This window comes from Arvicanthis niloticus, chromosome 13, assembly GCF_011762505.2.
Source record: "Arvicanthis niloticus isolate mArvNil1 chromosome 13, mArvNil1.pat.X, whole genome shotgun sequence".
Lineage (NCBI taxonomy): Eukaryota > Metazoa > Chordata > Mammalia > Rodentia > Muridae > Arvicanthis > Arvicanthis niloticus.
The window spans coordinates 31,442,271-31,458,569 of NC_047670.1; the positions used below are offsets into that span (position 1 = coordinate 31,442,271).

The 16,299-nt window shown below is 36.0% G+C and overlaps 1 protein-coding gene across 1 annotated transcript in view; it reads left to right on the forward strand.

Annotated features, from left to right (window-relative positions):
• Nucleotides 1-203: 203 nt before the first annotated feature.
• Colec10 (collectin subfamily member 10) overlaps nt 204-16,299 on the forward strand; it is a 43,927-nt gene continuing 27,831 nt past the window's right edge. The window contains exon 1 of the mRNA XM_034517067.2: nt 204-585. Within this exon, the coding sequence (XP_034372958.1) occupies nt 438-585 (148 nt within the window). The 5' untranslated portion in view covers nt 204-437. The remainder of the gene's footprint in view (nt 586-16,299) is intronic.

Below are 16,299 nucleotides of genomic sequence, written 5' to 3' on the forward strand. Positions count from 1 at the left end.
TCCCCAACACTCCTGGAATGCAATGTTTAAACTCAATGCAAAATAAGTAGCCAGTGGGAGGTCTAAGTACCAGTCAGCTCTATTCTCTCTGCTTGTGGGGAGGTTTCCATTGACCTAGACATCAGAGTGTTTAGTTTAGAGATAATTTTCAATAAACTGTTGTCATTTGAAAAGAAACAGTCTGGACAATGTATGGTTCATTTGGGATCCTGAGAAAATAAACAACCAAGAGAGTGCCTTCTTGCTTGTCTTTGCAGCCATTTCTGGAATGTACTTTCCAGATCTCTCTCTCTCTCTCTCTCTCTCTCTCTCTCTCTCTCTCTCTCTCTCTCTCTCTCTCTCTCTCTCTCTCTCTCTCTCTGTAGTAGGTTTTACTTTAAAAAATAATGCTGTTTATTTCATATGTCTTGGAGACCCTCTGTTGAAGAACCACAGCCATGAATGGCTTTAGACTCCTGCTTCGAAGCAAACAACTCATCCTGCTGCTCCTCTTTCTTTTGCACTTTCAGAGTCTGGGCCTGGATGTTGATAGTCGATCTGCTGCAGAAGTCTGTGCCACACATACAATTTCACCAGGACCTAAAGGTGAGGAAGAAACCTTAAATTTCATACAATATATAGGATCTCTGTCCTCACCCCAAATCCACCCTAGCTGCCGTGTGACTTCTCTCCCCTCCTTCCTAGTTTCCTCTGACTTCCTGTCTATTCTGGAAATCAGTAGACTACTAGTTATTTACTATAGGCTTCCCTTGGTGGTAGGTTAGAGACGGTGGGAAAAGGTGGAATCCTAGAATATAAGTCTGATGTCAACCTCTGAGGACCCTGAGATACTCTCCATTGTATTTAGATGGAGGTGAGGATGTACAACCTTTTCCATTAGACCACCTTCCTCTGTTCCAAAGCGACCATTCTTCCTCTCTTTTCTCACTCACACTGATTCTAAACAGAAATTTAGCTAGGAGGTCAAAAATAATTTTTTTTCTGGAGTATATATTTTGTAATTAATGGGATCCTAAGTTCCAGTGGGTATTATTTTTTTAACTAAAGATTGAGAGTCGTATACAAATAAATATTTTTTATTTGAAAGTGGAATCTCTGAGGTCAACTGCCTTCAGCTTGAAAATGGTAAAATATTGTTTCCCCCGCCCCCCAAGTAGAGTCAAGGTCTAAGGTTCAAATATCCTTCTAGCACTGGCTGCTGTTGGTATTTTTTTTTTGCTTGGGGCCAGGGGGCAGGGGAATGTTGGTGGTGGGCATGCAGTTAAATAAATCTGTTTTCCTTGTGTCAGCTCTTACCCTTTTGTTCTGAAAGTGGTCGCTGCACTGCAGATTGGTTCTCTCCTATTAGTAATTCATGCTATGCTTCCTGAGGCTACTGGGGGAAAGAATTGTAGCTGCTTAAAATCTCAAGTAGGAAAAAGAAGGATTTAAAAGAAAAAGGAAAGAAAGGAAAGAAACATGGCTCACTGCTTGTCAGTTATTTAAATGTGTATTGCTTAAAGTGCATTTTTCTTAATCATTGAATTAATTTTCTCCGGTGATTGCAATCCAGCTCCTAACCTTTGATACCATAAAATAAATGGAGGGAGTCACAGTAAGACCTTGGGGCTTCCAAATCATTTCCTTGGTGAATAAATGAATAATGCAAGGGCAAATGTTCAGAGAGGAAAGTTTTGGTTAGAAATAGTATTTACTTAAATCTATTACTGGACTTCTCAGAGAATACAAGGAAATTGTGTTTTCCCTGTGGTGTCCTGAAGACTGGATATTGAAGGTTTTCTCAATTGTGCAATTAAGAGAATCTAGCTGAGGTTTTTTCCCCCTTGAAGAAAAACTACAATTTTCACAATAAAATAAAAATATACAAGAAGCTGTTAATTAAATACCCTAAACATAATACATTCCCATCTAAGAACTATGTCCCTTGCAATTCAAGTAGACATTGCCTATTTACTGTCAGTCCCCATCTTAGGTACATTATTACAACAAACAATGTATTAGCGTCATAAGCAATAAAGAGATAAACTGTTTTGTGTTGGTTTTCTGAAAAGGTATTGAGTTGAGGCCCAGGCACGATACTGCAGAGCAGATGACAACAGAAATTGTATTGACAGGAACAAGTCTGCAGAATGAGCTTAAGAAAAGCATGCATTAGTTCTGGCTTCCCAAAGACTGCATGCAATATGTAGTAAAAATCTTAAATTTTTGCAAAATCAGCCAGGTACCACAGCATTCAGGAGGTTGAAGCAGAGGAATTTTAAGTTCAGGATGACTCTCATCTACCTGCGGACACTGAATTAATTTATCATACAATGCAAGTCTTTATAAAAAAAAAAGACATCTACCTTTTAAAAAATTAAACAACTTTATTTGACTTTATCACATCAACCTATAATAGTGTTTATTGAGAGCCAGTAGCATGAGTTTCTTTAGTCATGTCTTCACCTAATGCAAAGGTAGAGTATTCTCATTGTAAATTCAAGTACAGTTTTAAATTTTGGAAGCTTAACTCTCTTCCTGAGCCCACAGAGAACTGTGGGCAAATTCTAAGCTGGTGTGGGAGGATAGAGCTGTAAGCATACCTTGAAGGAGGTGCTAAGAGAGTGTTTCAGAACACGGAGTTTCAGAACCCCACATCTTGTAGATGAGGATATGGTTTCCTCTTGTGGAGCCTGTGGCCTTTGCACCAAAGTCGTTCTAAGTTCCCTCCTCAGTAAAAAGATTCCATGATTCTGGAAGGTACTGAATACTCCCCAAGTTCTAGGCACCGAGTCCTAGGCACCAAGTCGGACGACATAGGTTTGAAGGTAAGATAATGGTCCTGTCTTAGGACTTGTCTCTAGGTTGCAAGCTTGGGAATGGATTGCAAACTCTGGATGAGCTCCTGATTGCAGTGGATCTTCATGAACTGCCGTCACAGTGCAACAACCTTAGCATGTGTACTGATGCCTTTCCTCTGTCCTAGGCACAGCATTACAGGTGATTGCACATGGGACCTTCTTTGGAATATAAACCATACCTCATTCCCTGTAAGAACTGCAATAGGCCCTTCCCAATTCCAAGAAGGCACTCCTCGCAAGGGGGAAACATAGCTTGATGGCCAAGGAGAGATTTTAAGGAGCCAAATGATAGTTTTTCCTTCAGTATCTTTCCTCCTTGGATAACCATCTCATTTATATTTACCAGCACAGCAATACTGTGCTCAGAAATTTCCAGTTTCTCCGAGAAACAGACAATTAAAAAAACGTAACTCTAAATTTGTTAGGGAGAGCGGGAACCAAATAAATTATTCAGACCTGCAGATGAAGCACCAATAATGCTATCCAGTTATAGAATATGCTGTTCAATAGACAGGCATGATTTTCAGCATAGTTTTTGAATTGCATCCTACCACGGGGGGGGGGGGGAATAGGGAAACTAGATTCGATTTGATCTACTTAGGGTTCAGCTTCTTTATTTGAAAACCTGGCCTTCATCAAATATATTTCTTATTTTGAAGATATAAGGATCACTATAAATTAATCTCGTACCAGTATCGCAAATGCATATTTAACAAATTTGGCTTATCTTTCTTTTGCCTGCCTCTCACGTGCACCAAGTAACAATTTTTGTGTTAAGCATTCTAGTTACCAAGACTTCTTTCAATTACCCATTATATTTCTTTTTATTCCTGAAATGTTTGTTTTATACTACTTAGCAAAAAAAACAAAAAAACAAAAAAACAAAAAAAAAAAACCAAAAAAAAAAGTTCTTCTTTTTTTTTAATCCCTCTCACTGCAATCTCTTAGCAACTTATGTGAAAGTCTGACCTCTGGTGGTTTTAGTTGTAAACAACATGGATAAGAATAAAATAAGAAAAAATTTGAAGACTTTTAAATCGGTTAGGGTATTTAGAAGATGCTTGGCAAACTGCAAGTAGAATTTGAATACACTGTCCTGTTTAATTTCCCAGGATCCATATCTATTATCAATATTCTAAGCATATGCACAAAGAAATAATCTTTAGAAAGGCCAAATAGAACTCCCAAGGTCCATTAGAGCTTCAGTTATTCTTGAACTCGCTTGCCCTCTTGTCTAGGTGTAGTCATTCCATGACATACTTTATAGTTATCATATATTATACTTAAAAATACAGTCACTGGCTACCTTCTGATGATAATAGCTGCTTGTTCATTATCACAGGACATTGAACGCAAATCGCCTCAGTCCATTGGTGGACACTTAAAGTATGTTAAAATGATGCATATGCCTTCATTAATCATTAAAACTGGTGCTTCATTTATTTGGAAGTAAGCATTGTTTTACTCTACTAACACGTGTCAAATAAAGAATTATCGTTTGAAACTATGTAAGTACTGTGCCACCATGATCCCCTTTAATTATCTCAATAAACTTTTCAAAAGATATATAATTTTTATTGGCCATATAAATAAACTGAGGCTCAGAGTTAGAGTCACTAGTGTGATGCCACTGAGCTGGAAAGGGCACATTGAACTTGGGTTCGGCATAGCTCCATTTGTATTCTCTTTTGCAATCAGCCTGCTGAATGTTCCAGCTTGCCAGGGCATGGCCCTCAAACCATGCCGCATGTGATGTAGTATTAGATGGAGCCAGAAATGAGCTGATTTGGGTTTTATTTAAACTTTCATTGGTCCTCGTAGAACTTACACATGGAGAGATGAGGGCACACACCTGAACACAAACCAATACATGTATGGTATATGTGTATCACAGCTATTTTTTACTCATAGAGGTCATGCTGTGAGGGAAGACGGGTGAAGATCACCCCCACAGGGAGAAGTAAACATTTCTTGAAAAAGTGACTAACCATAGAAAGGGGACATATATTTGGTCATCCTCCTTATTATTTGACATTGCAGAATTGATGCAGTTTTAGTTATTGCTCCAAATAATTCTCAACCTCCAGTAAGAAGGGTTTTGTCAATTACTCATATATAAAGTTGTATACTCCCAAGAGGATTTGAATCTCTCACATCCTTAGGCTACATGTCTACCACTTGCCAGGCAACCCTCAATATCATTTGATTTGGGCCCAATTTTGTGAATTTGAGGTCGAGTGTGGCACAGTAATGCTGTGCCAGTCTCACTGGCATTGGTGGCTGTAGAGCTAAGGATCTAGACCTTTTCATCCATCCTGTTTCTTTATCCATGTTCCGACAGTCTGTACATTGGTTGTTTGGTTTGACAAGTTAGCATTAGAAAAAGAGATCTATGAGATCAATGACTAACATGGCACAGGATCACAATGATGAGGTCATCTGTACATATTAAGCTGTCTGGTCTTTGCAAGTGACTTTCACAGAGCATATGAGCAAGTAACTTGGCTTCTTTAACTTTTAGATTCCATGTTGAGTGTGTTTGGGACCACTTCTCCCTCCCCATTTCTTGTGAGTAAATGCCAAGATAACATTTCAAAGCTAGGTTAGGAGGGAAAGTATAAAACCCTTATTCATCAAAGTGTAACCATGAGTCAGGGGTGGTGATTTTAAAACTTATTTGTCTCATTTTAGTAAAGGCATAATCCTTATTCTGTACCTCTCCCCAATTCTCTCATGTAACTATTTGTGTATGTACAAATCTCTGATTAAGACCATAGCAACAGGCTCATGCATATTGATAAAACTTGTTGACTTTGAAAATATATATATATGATTTTAAATTTGAAACCTTCAATAATTATATGTGTGTATTATATATGTATACATATTATACATATATATGTGTGTACATATACATGTACATATATGTGCATACATGTATTTATAATAATATAGAGTATACATATATGTGTAAATATGTATGTACATATTATACATATATATGTATAAAATATATAAAATATGTATAAAATATATGTATATATATAAAATAATTATATATATGTATATATATATATATATATATATATATATATATATATATATAAATTAGCCTTGCTGCCATAAACTTTTAGTGGCCTCAACTTTAAAAAAATGGTTATCATATGCATTAGAAGCTTATTTTAAAACCTAAACAAGTAACATGTAACTCAGCTATCATTATTTCTTCTGCCCCCTTCTGGTGCTTTTACTGGTCACCATAAGATTGCTTTCTTTTCACTTTCATTCACAAATTTATTCATAGGCTTAACAAATTGGCTTTACAAATGCATCTCCACCTAGGAAAGGCCACAACTTCCTGCCCCCTTTTGGAACTTCATATTAGCTTCTAGTTCCACTTCAAACTCACGTTCAGTCTTCCATGGCACACAATCCCAAGACCCCACTTTTCATTCACTTGTATTTCCCTCTTTCTTTACTTTTCCACGTGGACTTACCATCATTTATTCCTAAAGTGGAAATAATAGTGGGCTTGTAATGGGATTAAATGAACTTCAGGGCAAACATTATCAAACCATGGTTTTTCTCACTTGCAACATGGGAAAGAGAATTCTCTATGTCATGGTGTCACTGTGAGGAAGAAGGAGTTGAGCCACATGAAAGACTTAGTATAATATTTGATATAGCCTCAGGGATTCTGTAAATGTTACCAAATAAAAGGCTTAGCAAATTCCAAGGGAGAATCAGACTGGTTCTTGCATTTTTGTCCCTCCTCCTCCTCCTCCTCTTCCTCTTCCTCTTCTTCCTCCTCCTCTTCCTCCTCCTTTATGAAGCACTGAATCAGCTATTGTCCACCCTGGGCAACACATTCTGCTGTCCTCCAGCCATTGTTGGGAGGCATAGGTCAGACATCAACTTATCTTTATCATTTTTCTTGATTTAGCCTATGAAACTGCACTAGTATAACCTGGTACCTCTTTTAAGATGCTTTCATCAACCATCACAGCCCATGCCATTTCACTCCCTAATGAGTCTGCCTGCTTTTATGCACCAAATTATTTGATCTGCAATTGCCTATCATACAATAAAAGTCTTCCAAATTATATTTTATAGCTATCTTTGCTCTTTTAGGGATGGATTGTAAATACATGCAGTAAAGTCTGAACTCCAGATAGTCATGTGAAATGTCATCTAAATAATTTAATATTTGGAGGTTATTTACCGTGATTGTTCTTGATTTGAGGACTCTATAAGCATCATTTCAGGTCTCTAGTGGCCACTTGACAATACTAGTATCTTTTTAGCAAATTATTTGCACATCACTTTAGAGTTTATGAAAAGGCTCATCCATTATTTCATTTTTAGCACTGATGACATGTATATGGAGAAAACAGTCCTTGTTTCAAAGAGAAGAAAACTCAGGCACTGCTTTTTCTTATGGTTCCAGAGAACTACCATGGGCAATTGTTTAAAAAGAGAAATAAAATATGACTTATTCTCCCTCCTTAATACAATGACCTGCTGCTTGTGTAAGCATGACTGGTACTGTACTAACTGAATCATGTCACACAGAAGAACTAGCCCTGCCTGAATAAGGAAGAATAGATAGACCACTGATATCAACTTCGTTGGCCAAGTAACACCTACTACACCTTGTACTCATGCTCTTCCAGATTTCATTTATTTGTTGTGAGCCAGTGCTGACATAGTAAGAAGTAGTATTTGATGAATTAAAACAATATTTTCAATAGTGGTGTTTTCCCTGTTCTAAACTGAACCCCTATCTAGGGAAAACAATACCATTCAGAGACTAAACTTAGCCACCTCTATGTGACTGGACTATCTTCTGGGCCACCTAAGGACAAGCCAATGAAAAATATGAGACTCATATGTCTCTGCAAACTCGAGATGTAAGAAGGTGAACATAGCAATATGTGGGAGGCCAAACTGAAAGTCCCCTCAGAAAATGGATGTCTGGAAACATTAATTTATCTGTGTCATCTTATTGCTCAGTTTATTCCTCAAGGAGCAAGGCAGGCAGTCTTTCAAGAATTGTGTAGCAAAGACAATGCTGAACATCTGGATCAAACGACTGCCCGGAAGCTAGGGAAGTCATACTGCAGGGAACATGATCTATTTTCCTATATTGCAGCAGATCTAAGATGAGATTTACTTTTCCAGATTAAGATTAGCATCCATTGCAGTAGCTTGTTTGTGGAAGACTTAAAAGCTAGCGTCTACATATAAGCAAACAAATACCATATTTGTCTTTCTGGGTGTGAGTTACCTCATTCAGAATGATGGTTTTTTTCTAGTTTCATCCATTTAACTACAAGTTTCATAATTTTCTCTCTTTTATCATCTGAGTAATATTCCATTTTGCAAATGTACCACATATTTCTTTATCCTTTTTTCTGTTAAAACGACATCTAGCCTGTTTCCAATATCTAGCTATTATGAATAGAGCAGAAATGAACAATGATGAGCAAGTGTCTCTGTGGTAGGATGAAACACACTTTAGCTTTACAGTCAAGAGTAAAATGGCTGCATCTCGGAGTAGGTCCATTCTCATCATTCTGAGGACTGCCACACCAATTTCCACAGAGGCTGGACAGGTTTGCACTCCCATGAGCAATGGATTTGTGCTTCGGATTTCACATCCTCACCAGCATGATTTGTCATTAGTTGTATTGGTCTTTGTCATTCTGACAGGTGTAAGGGAAATTCTCAAAGTAGTTCCGTTTTGCATTTTTTTCGATGAATTATGTTTGAATTTCAGTGGAGATTGCATTGCATCTTTAGACTTCTTTGGGGAAAATGGCTATTTTTGCTATGCACGAGCATGGGAGATCTTTCCACCTTCTGATTTGATTTCTTTCTCTGAAGTCTTAAAGTCTTGATCATACAAATCTTTCACTTGCTTTTTAAGAGTTACCACAGAATATATATTTTTGAGGTAATTATGAAGGGTGTTGTTTCCTTCATTTCCTTTTCTGTCTGTTTGTAATTTGTATATAAAAGAGCTACTAGGTTGGGATTTTTTTTTTGAGTTAAATTTTTATCCAGCTACTTTGTTGAAAGTGTTTAACAGCTACAGACATTCCCTGAGCAATTTTAAATTCCCTTGTGTATTACTATTATATCACCTGCAAATAAAGATACTCTGACTTCTTTCTTTTCAATTTCTATACCCCTGATCTCCTGTGCTTATTGCTCTGGCAATAAGCAAACTTTAGGTCTTGAATGGGTATAGAGTGGGTGGATAACCTTGCCTTTCCTTAACTTTAGTGAAGTTGTTTGATTTTTCTCTACATTTAAGTTGATGTTGATTATGTATTTTCTGTAAACTGTCTTTATTATGTTGAAGTATGTCCCTTATATCCCTAATCTCTCTGGGACTTTTATCATAAAAGATTTTTGGATTTGTCAAATATATTTTCTTCAACTAATGAGATAATTATGTAGTTTTTTATACTCTTTCCTTTGTTTATATTGTGTGTTACGTTTATCTATTTACATATGTTGAACTATCCTGCATCTCTTGGATGAAACCTACTTGATCATAGCGGGTGATCTTTTGGGGGTGTTCTTGGATTCTGTTGGGAATTTTTGCAGCAATTCTCACAAAGGAAATTGGTAATTCTGTAATTCTGTTTCTTTACTGGATTTTATGTGTTCTGGGCATCAGAGTAACTTCAGTCTCACAAAACAAATTGGGGAATATCTCTTGTTTCTATTTTGCAAAACAATTTGGGAAATATTGGCATTAACTCTTCTGTTAAAGTCTGGTATATTCTGCACTTAAACTATCTGACCATGGTTGTTGGTTTTTTTGTTTTTGGGTTTTTTTGGCGGTTGGTTTGTTTGTTCGTTGGTTTGGGGGGCTTTGTTGTTTGTTTGTTTGTTCTTTTGGTTTTGTTATAGTTTTGGTTGGTTGTTTTATTGTGTTTGTGAGATTTTAAATAACTGCTTCTATTTCACAAAGGGTTACAGGTCTGCTTCAATTGCTTATCTGATCTTGATTTAACTTTGATAAGTGGTATACATTGAGGAAATCATCATTTCTTTTAGATTTTACAATTTGGTGGAGTGCAGTTGCCCAAGGACATAAAATGCCCTTATAGGTCTCTGGATTTCATCAGTGCCTATGTTACGTCCTCTTTACATTTCTAATTTTGTGAATACCTTTTCTGCACCTTTTAATTAATTTTATCAATTTTCTTAAAGCATCAACTTTTGGCTTCATTGATTCTTTGTATTTTTTGTTCTTTTTTTTTCTTTTTCTTTCTTTTTTTCTCTATTTGAAAATATTTTCAGACCTGAGTTTGACCTTCTTTCTCTTGTCATCTACTCCTTTTAGGTGTGATTACTTCCTTTTGTTCTTTGGCTTTCAGATATGCTGTCAACATACTAGTATGAGATCTCTGATTTTTTATGTAGGTACTTAGTGCTATGACCTCTTAGAACCTTTTAACCTTTGTCATATTTTATGAACTTGGTTATGTGGTTTATTTGATTTCTTCCCATACTAGGTAGTCTTTAACTTCTTTCTTCATTTCTATTTTGGCCCAGTTTTTACTGAGTAGAGAGTTGTTCAGTTTTCACGAGTTTGTAAGCTTTCTGTTGTTGTCAATATCCAATTTTATTCTGTGGTAGTCAGACAGGATGCAGAGTGTTATTTTAATTTTGTAATATCTATGGAGACTTGCTTTGTGTAGGAGATGAGTTTTGGAGAAAGTTCCATGAAATGTATTTGTGTGAAATGTTCTGTAAAGATCTGTTAGTTCCATTTGTTGCATAAGGTCAGTTTGCTCCAGAATTACTCTTTAGTTTTTGTCTGAATGGACTGTCTATTGGTAAGGGTAGGGTACTAAAATCTCTCACTACCAATGTTTGAGGGTTAATATGTGATTGAGGCTGGAGAAGATTTTGGTTTTAAAAAATATTTTATGAACTAGTGTCCTTGTCTTTCCTTCAGAGATACTAAGAATTAAATCAGCTTTTTGGTGGACTTTTTTTTCTTTGATAAGTATGTAGTGTCCTACTCTATCTCTTCTGATTAGTTTTGGCTTGAAGTATTTTTTGTCAGAGGTTAAAATAATTTTACCAGCTTGCCCTTTGTGTCCATGTATTTGAAGTAACTTTTTCTATTCTTTTACTAGGAGGTAGTATCTATACTTGATTTTTAAGGTGTGTTTCTTGGATGCAGCAGAAGGATAGATTCTAATTTTACATCTATTCGGGTAGCTTGTCTTGTCTGGGGGGGTGGGATTGAGTCCACTGATATTGAGATTTATCAGGATTTGTTGATTCCTCTTTTTTGTTGTTGTGGTAGTGGTGGGTGGTGGTGGTGCTGGTGGTGCTGGTGGTGGTGGTGGTGGTATGTGTATGTGTTTACCTTCTTTTGATTTACTGCTCTGGGATTAGTCATTATCTGTGTTTCTTAGGTATGGTTAACTTTTTAGGTTGATGATTTCTTTCTAGTACCTTTTATAGGGCAGAATTTATACATAGCTATTGTTTACATTTGATTTTATCATAGGATGACTTATTTTCTCCATCTGTTGTGATTGAAAGGTTTTCTGTGTATGGGCTGGCATCTGTGCTCTCTTAAGGTCTGTAGAACATATGTCCAGTCCCTTCTGGTTTTTAGATTCTATATTAAGAATTCTTGTGTTATTCTGTGTCCATCTTTATATGTTACTTAGTCTTTATTTCCATGCAGCTTTGAAGTTTCTTTGTTTGTTCTGTGCATTTATTGTTTTGATTTATTTGACTGGTTTTCTATCCCAGTCTATTTGGTTTTCTTTATGATTCTTGTATTTTGAAAGGCACATCCTTCTCTAAGTTAGGAAAATGTTCTTCTATAATTTTGTTGAAAATATTTCCTATGCCTTTAACCTGGGTTTCTTCCTCTTCCCTTATACCTATTAGACTTGGATTTGGTCTTTTCGTAGTATCTCAGTTCTTAGATGTTATGTGGGGGGAAATTTTTAAAATTTAACATTCTCTGACTAAGGTATCTATTTCTTCTATCTTATCATCAATGGCTGAGATTCTCTCTTGTATTCTTTGGGTGAGGCTTGCCTCTGAGGTTCCTGTTTGGGTTCCTACATTTTTCATTTACAGATTTCCCACAGTTTGGCTCTTATTTGTTGATTAATTTTTTTCTTACACATCTTAACCTGTTTTATTCATTTTTTATTCGTTCCCTCTTTAAGAACCTTTATGATATTCCTAGCAGCTAGCATCTAGTCATCTGGGTTTAGAAAGAGTATAATTGTATAATTCAAGGTGCTGACATTTGTTGTTGTTGTTTTTTTTTTTTTGTGTTTATTTTTTTATTTTTGTTGTTTTTTTTTTTTTTTTTTTTTTTTTGTTTTTTTTTTTGTCTGTGTTTTGTTCCTTGTTTTCTGTAGCCCTCTCTGGTTCTTAAGACAGAGTTGTGGCTGTGTGTTCTCTGGAAGAAAATTGTTCTGGAATCCTGATAGGTATGACCATTGGAGGTTCCAGGTATAATGTGGTTTTAGGTTTGGAGAGTTGGCAGTAAGGCAGATGGGCTCGGGGCGGGGCCTGGGGTCAACTGAAGGGAGGAAAGCAGATTATTCCATTGGCTTCTGTTTCTAGTCCCCTGAAAATTGGGTCAGAGAAGAGAATCTTCAACTGCTGTTTTGCTACAGAGCTGGGGATGAGACTGGGGAATGAAGTTGAAGAAATGGAGGAAAATGTCAAGATATGCAGAAAACATACCTGCTTCACTGCCACCAGTGTACTGTGTGTTTCCAAAAATTATCTATTGGAGTTGGGACTTGGGATATACCAATGAATGTAACAAAGAAAGTTTGGAGAGGAAGATCTGTGTGCTCCAGTGTAGAAGTAGGCAGAGAGAATGGAAGGCCACAGAAAGTGATCTGCTGCAGAAATGGGGGGATGGGACTGGGAGATTAGGTTTGAGGGAATGAAGAAAAAAAAAAAGATCTGCAAGATCTGCGGTTAGCCCACCTGCTTCACTGGCTGAAGTGGCCTGTTTGTTTTCTAAGGAGAGACAGAAATGCTGTAGATTTAAATGGATGGAAAGGTGAAAGGATCTAGGAGAAGTCAATGGAGGAGAAATTGTAATCAGAATATACTGTATGAAAAAAAATCTATTTTCAAAGAAAGTAAAATGAGAAAAAAATGGACTCTCAGTTTGATAGTTTTAATAGTATTTTTCTTCCTGTGTCCTTATGAGGTAAGAAAATACCATTGTGATACTATTGTTCATACTACACCAGCATGCAGTTTCCCATTGTTCCTTATTTCTGATTCTCTAATATTTTAATTCTGAACATGTGAGTGTATGTACAGCTAGTGTCCAGATTCACAGAGTTTCTGTGTCTATCTACTGAGTCACTCCAATCTGTCCTATATCAGCATAGTCCCCAACGTCCTTTTGTTTTGATTCTAGAAGTATAGCAAGAAATACAAGTATAGGGTTAGGAGGGGTCCTTAGAAGGGAAATCAACTACACTGAACTCATCTATGTCTCATAGATGTATGGGACAGTATCCCAAGTCCGGAGTCACTGATCTTTACATGGGTTCACTTGTTAGCATTAAAAGACATTGTTCAGAGATTCTCCACCAAAGTCTTAAGCTCAGATCAGGTTTTTCTTAATACAATCTTCAATTCCAATGAGCCAAACATGGATCTAGATAGCCAACCAAGCACAAACACAACAGATACACAATCAATGAATACATAAGTAAAATTCATGCTGTGAATAACACTTGATATCCAACTGTTTAAGAAAACAATGTCTCCTCAAATTAAGTAGTGGACATTAATTTGAAGTCAAATACAAGTGCATTGTTTAAATAATATGTCAAGGTATCAATTAAAAAGTAGTAACAAGGAACCAGATGGTTCATTACCAAGGAAACAGTTTCCATCAACAAGCTTGGATAATGAAGGAATTAATTTAAGAAAAAATTTATAGGTAAGATTAACAAAGGAAGGGAAAAGGTGCAGCTCTTTTTCATTAGTTTTGGCAAAGTTTTCTATTGTGAGAGCATTTTGAAGTGAATCTGTATAAAGAGAAGCTAAATAACCTTTCCCTGTTCTGCTTCCTTTTATTCCTGGGTCCATTTCTTTTACTGGGGCCTTTCTATAGATTTATTCCACTTATGTTTCTTCTAAATAGTGCCATACAGTACACCCTAGGAGATGTAATACTAGAATTAAGATCACCCTCTCTAGCCCATTTTCACTATCAGCATAAAACTATTTAGTATTTGAAATTAACTGTAATCACTGTAATGTAATGTTAATTATTGTTTCAACCACTGTCATAAAGAGTCGCTTTCAGGTGTTTGCACTTTCTGATTTTTTTACTCCAAACATTCTTGTATGTATATTTATTTATGTCTATAAAAGAAGGTCCTTGAATTAAACTAGGGTAACACATTTTTCTATTTTATTATTTTTTCTTTTTTAATACTAGAGACTTAACCTGGTACATGCTAGGCATTCACTAACTATATATTCAGCTCCCCTTTTTTGCTTTAAAAAATTATTTATTTTGCATTAATTTGCTTATTTACTTATTTACATATGTATCCATGCCATGTGTGGAGATCAAAGGACAACTTTCAGAAGTCGCATGGCTCTCTCCTTTCACATTATGTGTTTAGAGGATGAAATTGGGATCCCCCAGCTAAGAGGTAGCCTTTAGTCAGTGATCCATCTTGCTGGCCTGTCTTTTATAGGGTCCTATAAGTTGCCAAGCTAACCTTTAACTCACTGTGAAGCCTAGGAATCCCTTAAATATTCAATCTTTTTCTACTTGCCTCCAGAGCAGGCAGGATTGCAGGCCTGAAGATTTTGTACATCTTTAGTACATGCACTTTAATCTTACTTCCAATTATTTTCTAGATGTATTTCTATTGTCAAGAGCCATGAATAAGAAACTTCAACACTCTATTTATGTCTTTGTTAGATTGTTATAAAATATAGCATAAATATTTATAGAGGAATATATAATATACGATATTGATATAATATCTGTATATGGTATATGACATATATATATATACATATACATACACACACATACACACACATATATACATATATATACTGCATTTCTCATCAAGTATTTGTTATTGGTTATTTAAACCTTTGAGTAATCTTTTAAAATCATTCACTCTCTTTCTGAAAAAGAATTTTTGTAAGTTTTTGTATATTATGACAATACTTTTTTCTTATGTCAATTATTTACTTTTTATTTTGCCACTTATTTGTTTATAACCTTCATAAATTTATGTATATATACTTCAAACTCTCACCAGGTCATTATGTCTCACCTATCTTTTATGACATTTGTTTTCTTCCTTATGTGCACGAATATCACACAAAAAGTGTATGTGCCATTCAGTGACAGCAAAAGCTCATGGGCATTTTGATGATCAGGAAACAAACAACTTGGTCAAGAAGAGATTCTATAAGTCAAGACCATAAAAAAAGATGGAAGAATTTCCTTGATGACAATCTAAAAGGCCATATACTAGACTAAGTGTAGTCCTACCTTACAAAAACTGCTAGAACATTTTGAAAGTGGGTATAACAGTGAAAATATGATTTTTAAGATTTATTTGCAAGATAGTTTGATAAAGCAAAGTTTAGAATTATGTAAACTAGCAGTTTAACAGTTTGTTGAACAGAAACTATTCTAATTGTATTGGATCAATTGCATCAATTAGTTAAACAGCACAAAGACCATTTAGGAATTATCTACAGTGGGCAAGAATTGGGGCCTGAAGATGGAATAGGTAAGATAAAGATAACAAAAAGAAAAGAGAAAGGTAGAAAATGAGAAAAAGTAAGAGTGAAGATAGGCCTGAGGATGGATAAATTCTCCAAACCAGTTTGACTGTTGAGTCTGGGACATTTGAGCACGATGGAACTATTGGGAGAGAAAATAAATTAAAGGAAGAAACAAAACCACTACAGGGCAGAAGCAGGAATACTGTACTGTATATTTTCCTAGGCTGCCTTATTACTTTATAGGTTGTGACCACAGACGGAGGCCAATCCATTAATCAGCCAGTATGGGGAATGACATTCCCATCAATCACAGATTGATTTGACTGTATTGTCATTAAGCTCACATTTATACAGCTTGTCTGTAGGGATGTTACTCCTTTCATTTCAAGAACACTTATTGAGCAGGCACCTATTGCAGCTCAGACTTGATGTCAAGTGTTAGGAATGCAACAAAGACAGTATGTCATTTCAGATCTATCCAATATTGCAATGACACCTTATAGTAGGAAGCCATGAGGTGCTGGAGGAATACCCTTTAGGGAGCACCATTAATTCTCTGTGCTAGACCTTACATAGGCATGCCTGTACCTAGAAGGCTTGTGACCTGGGACTATCAGGAGCATATGACCCAATAGAATATAAAAATTCACATGAG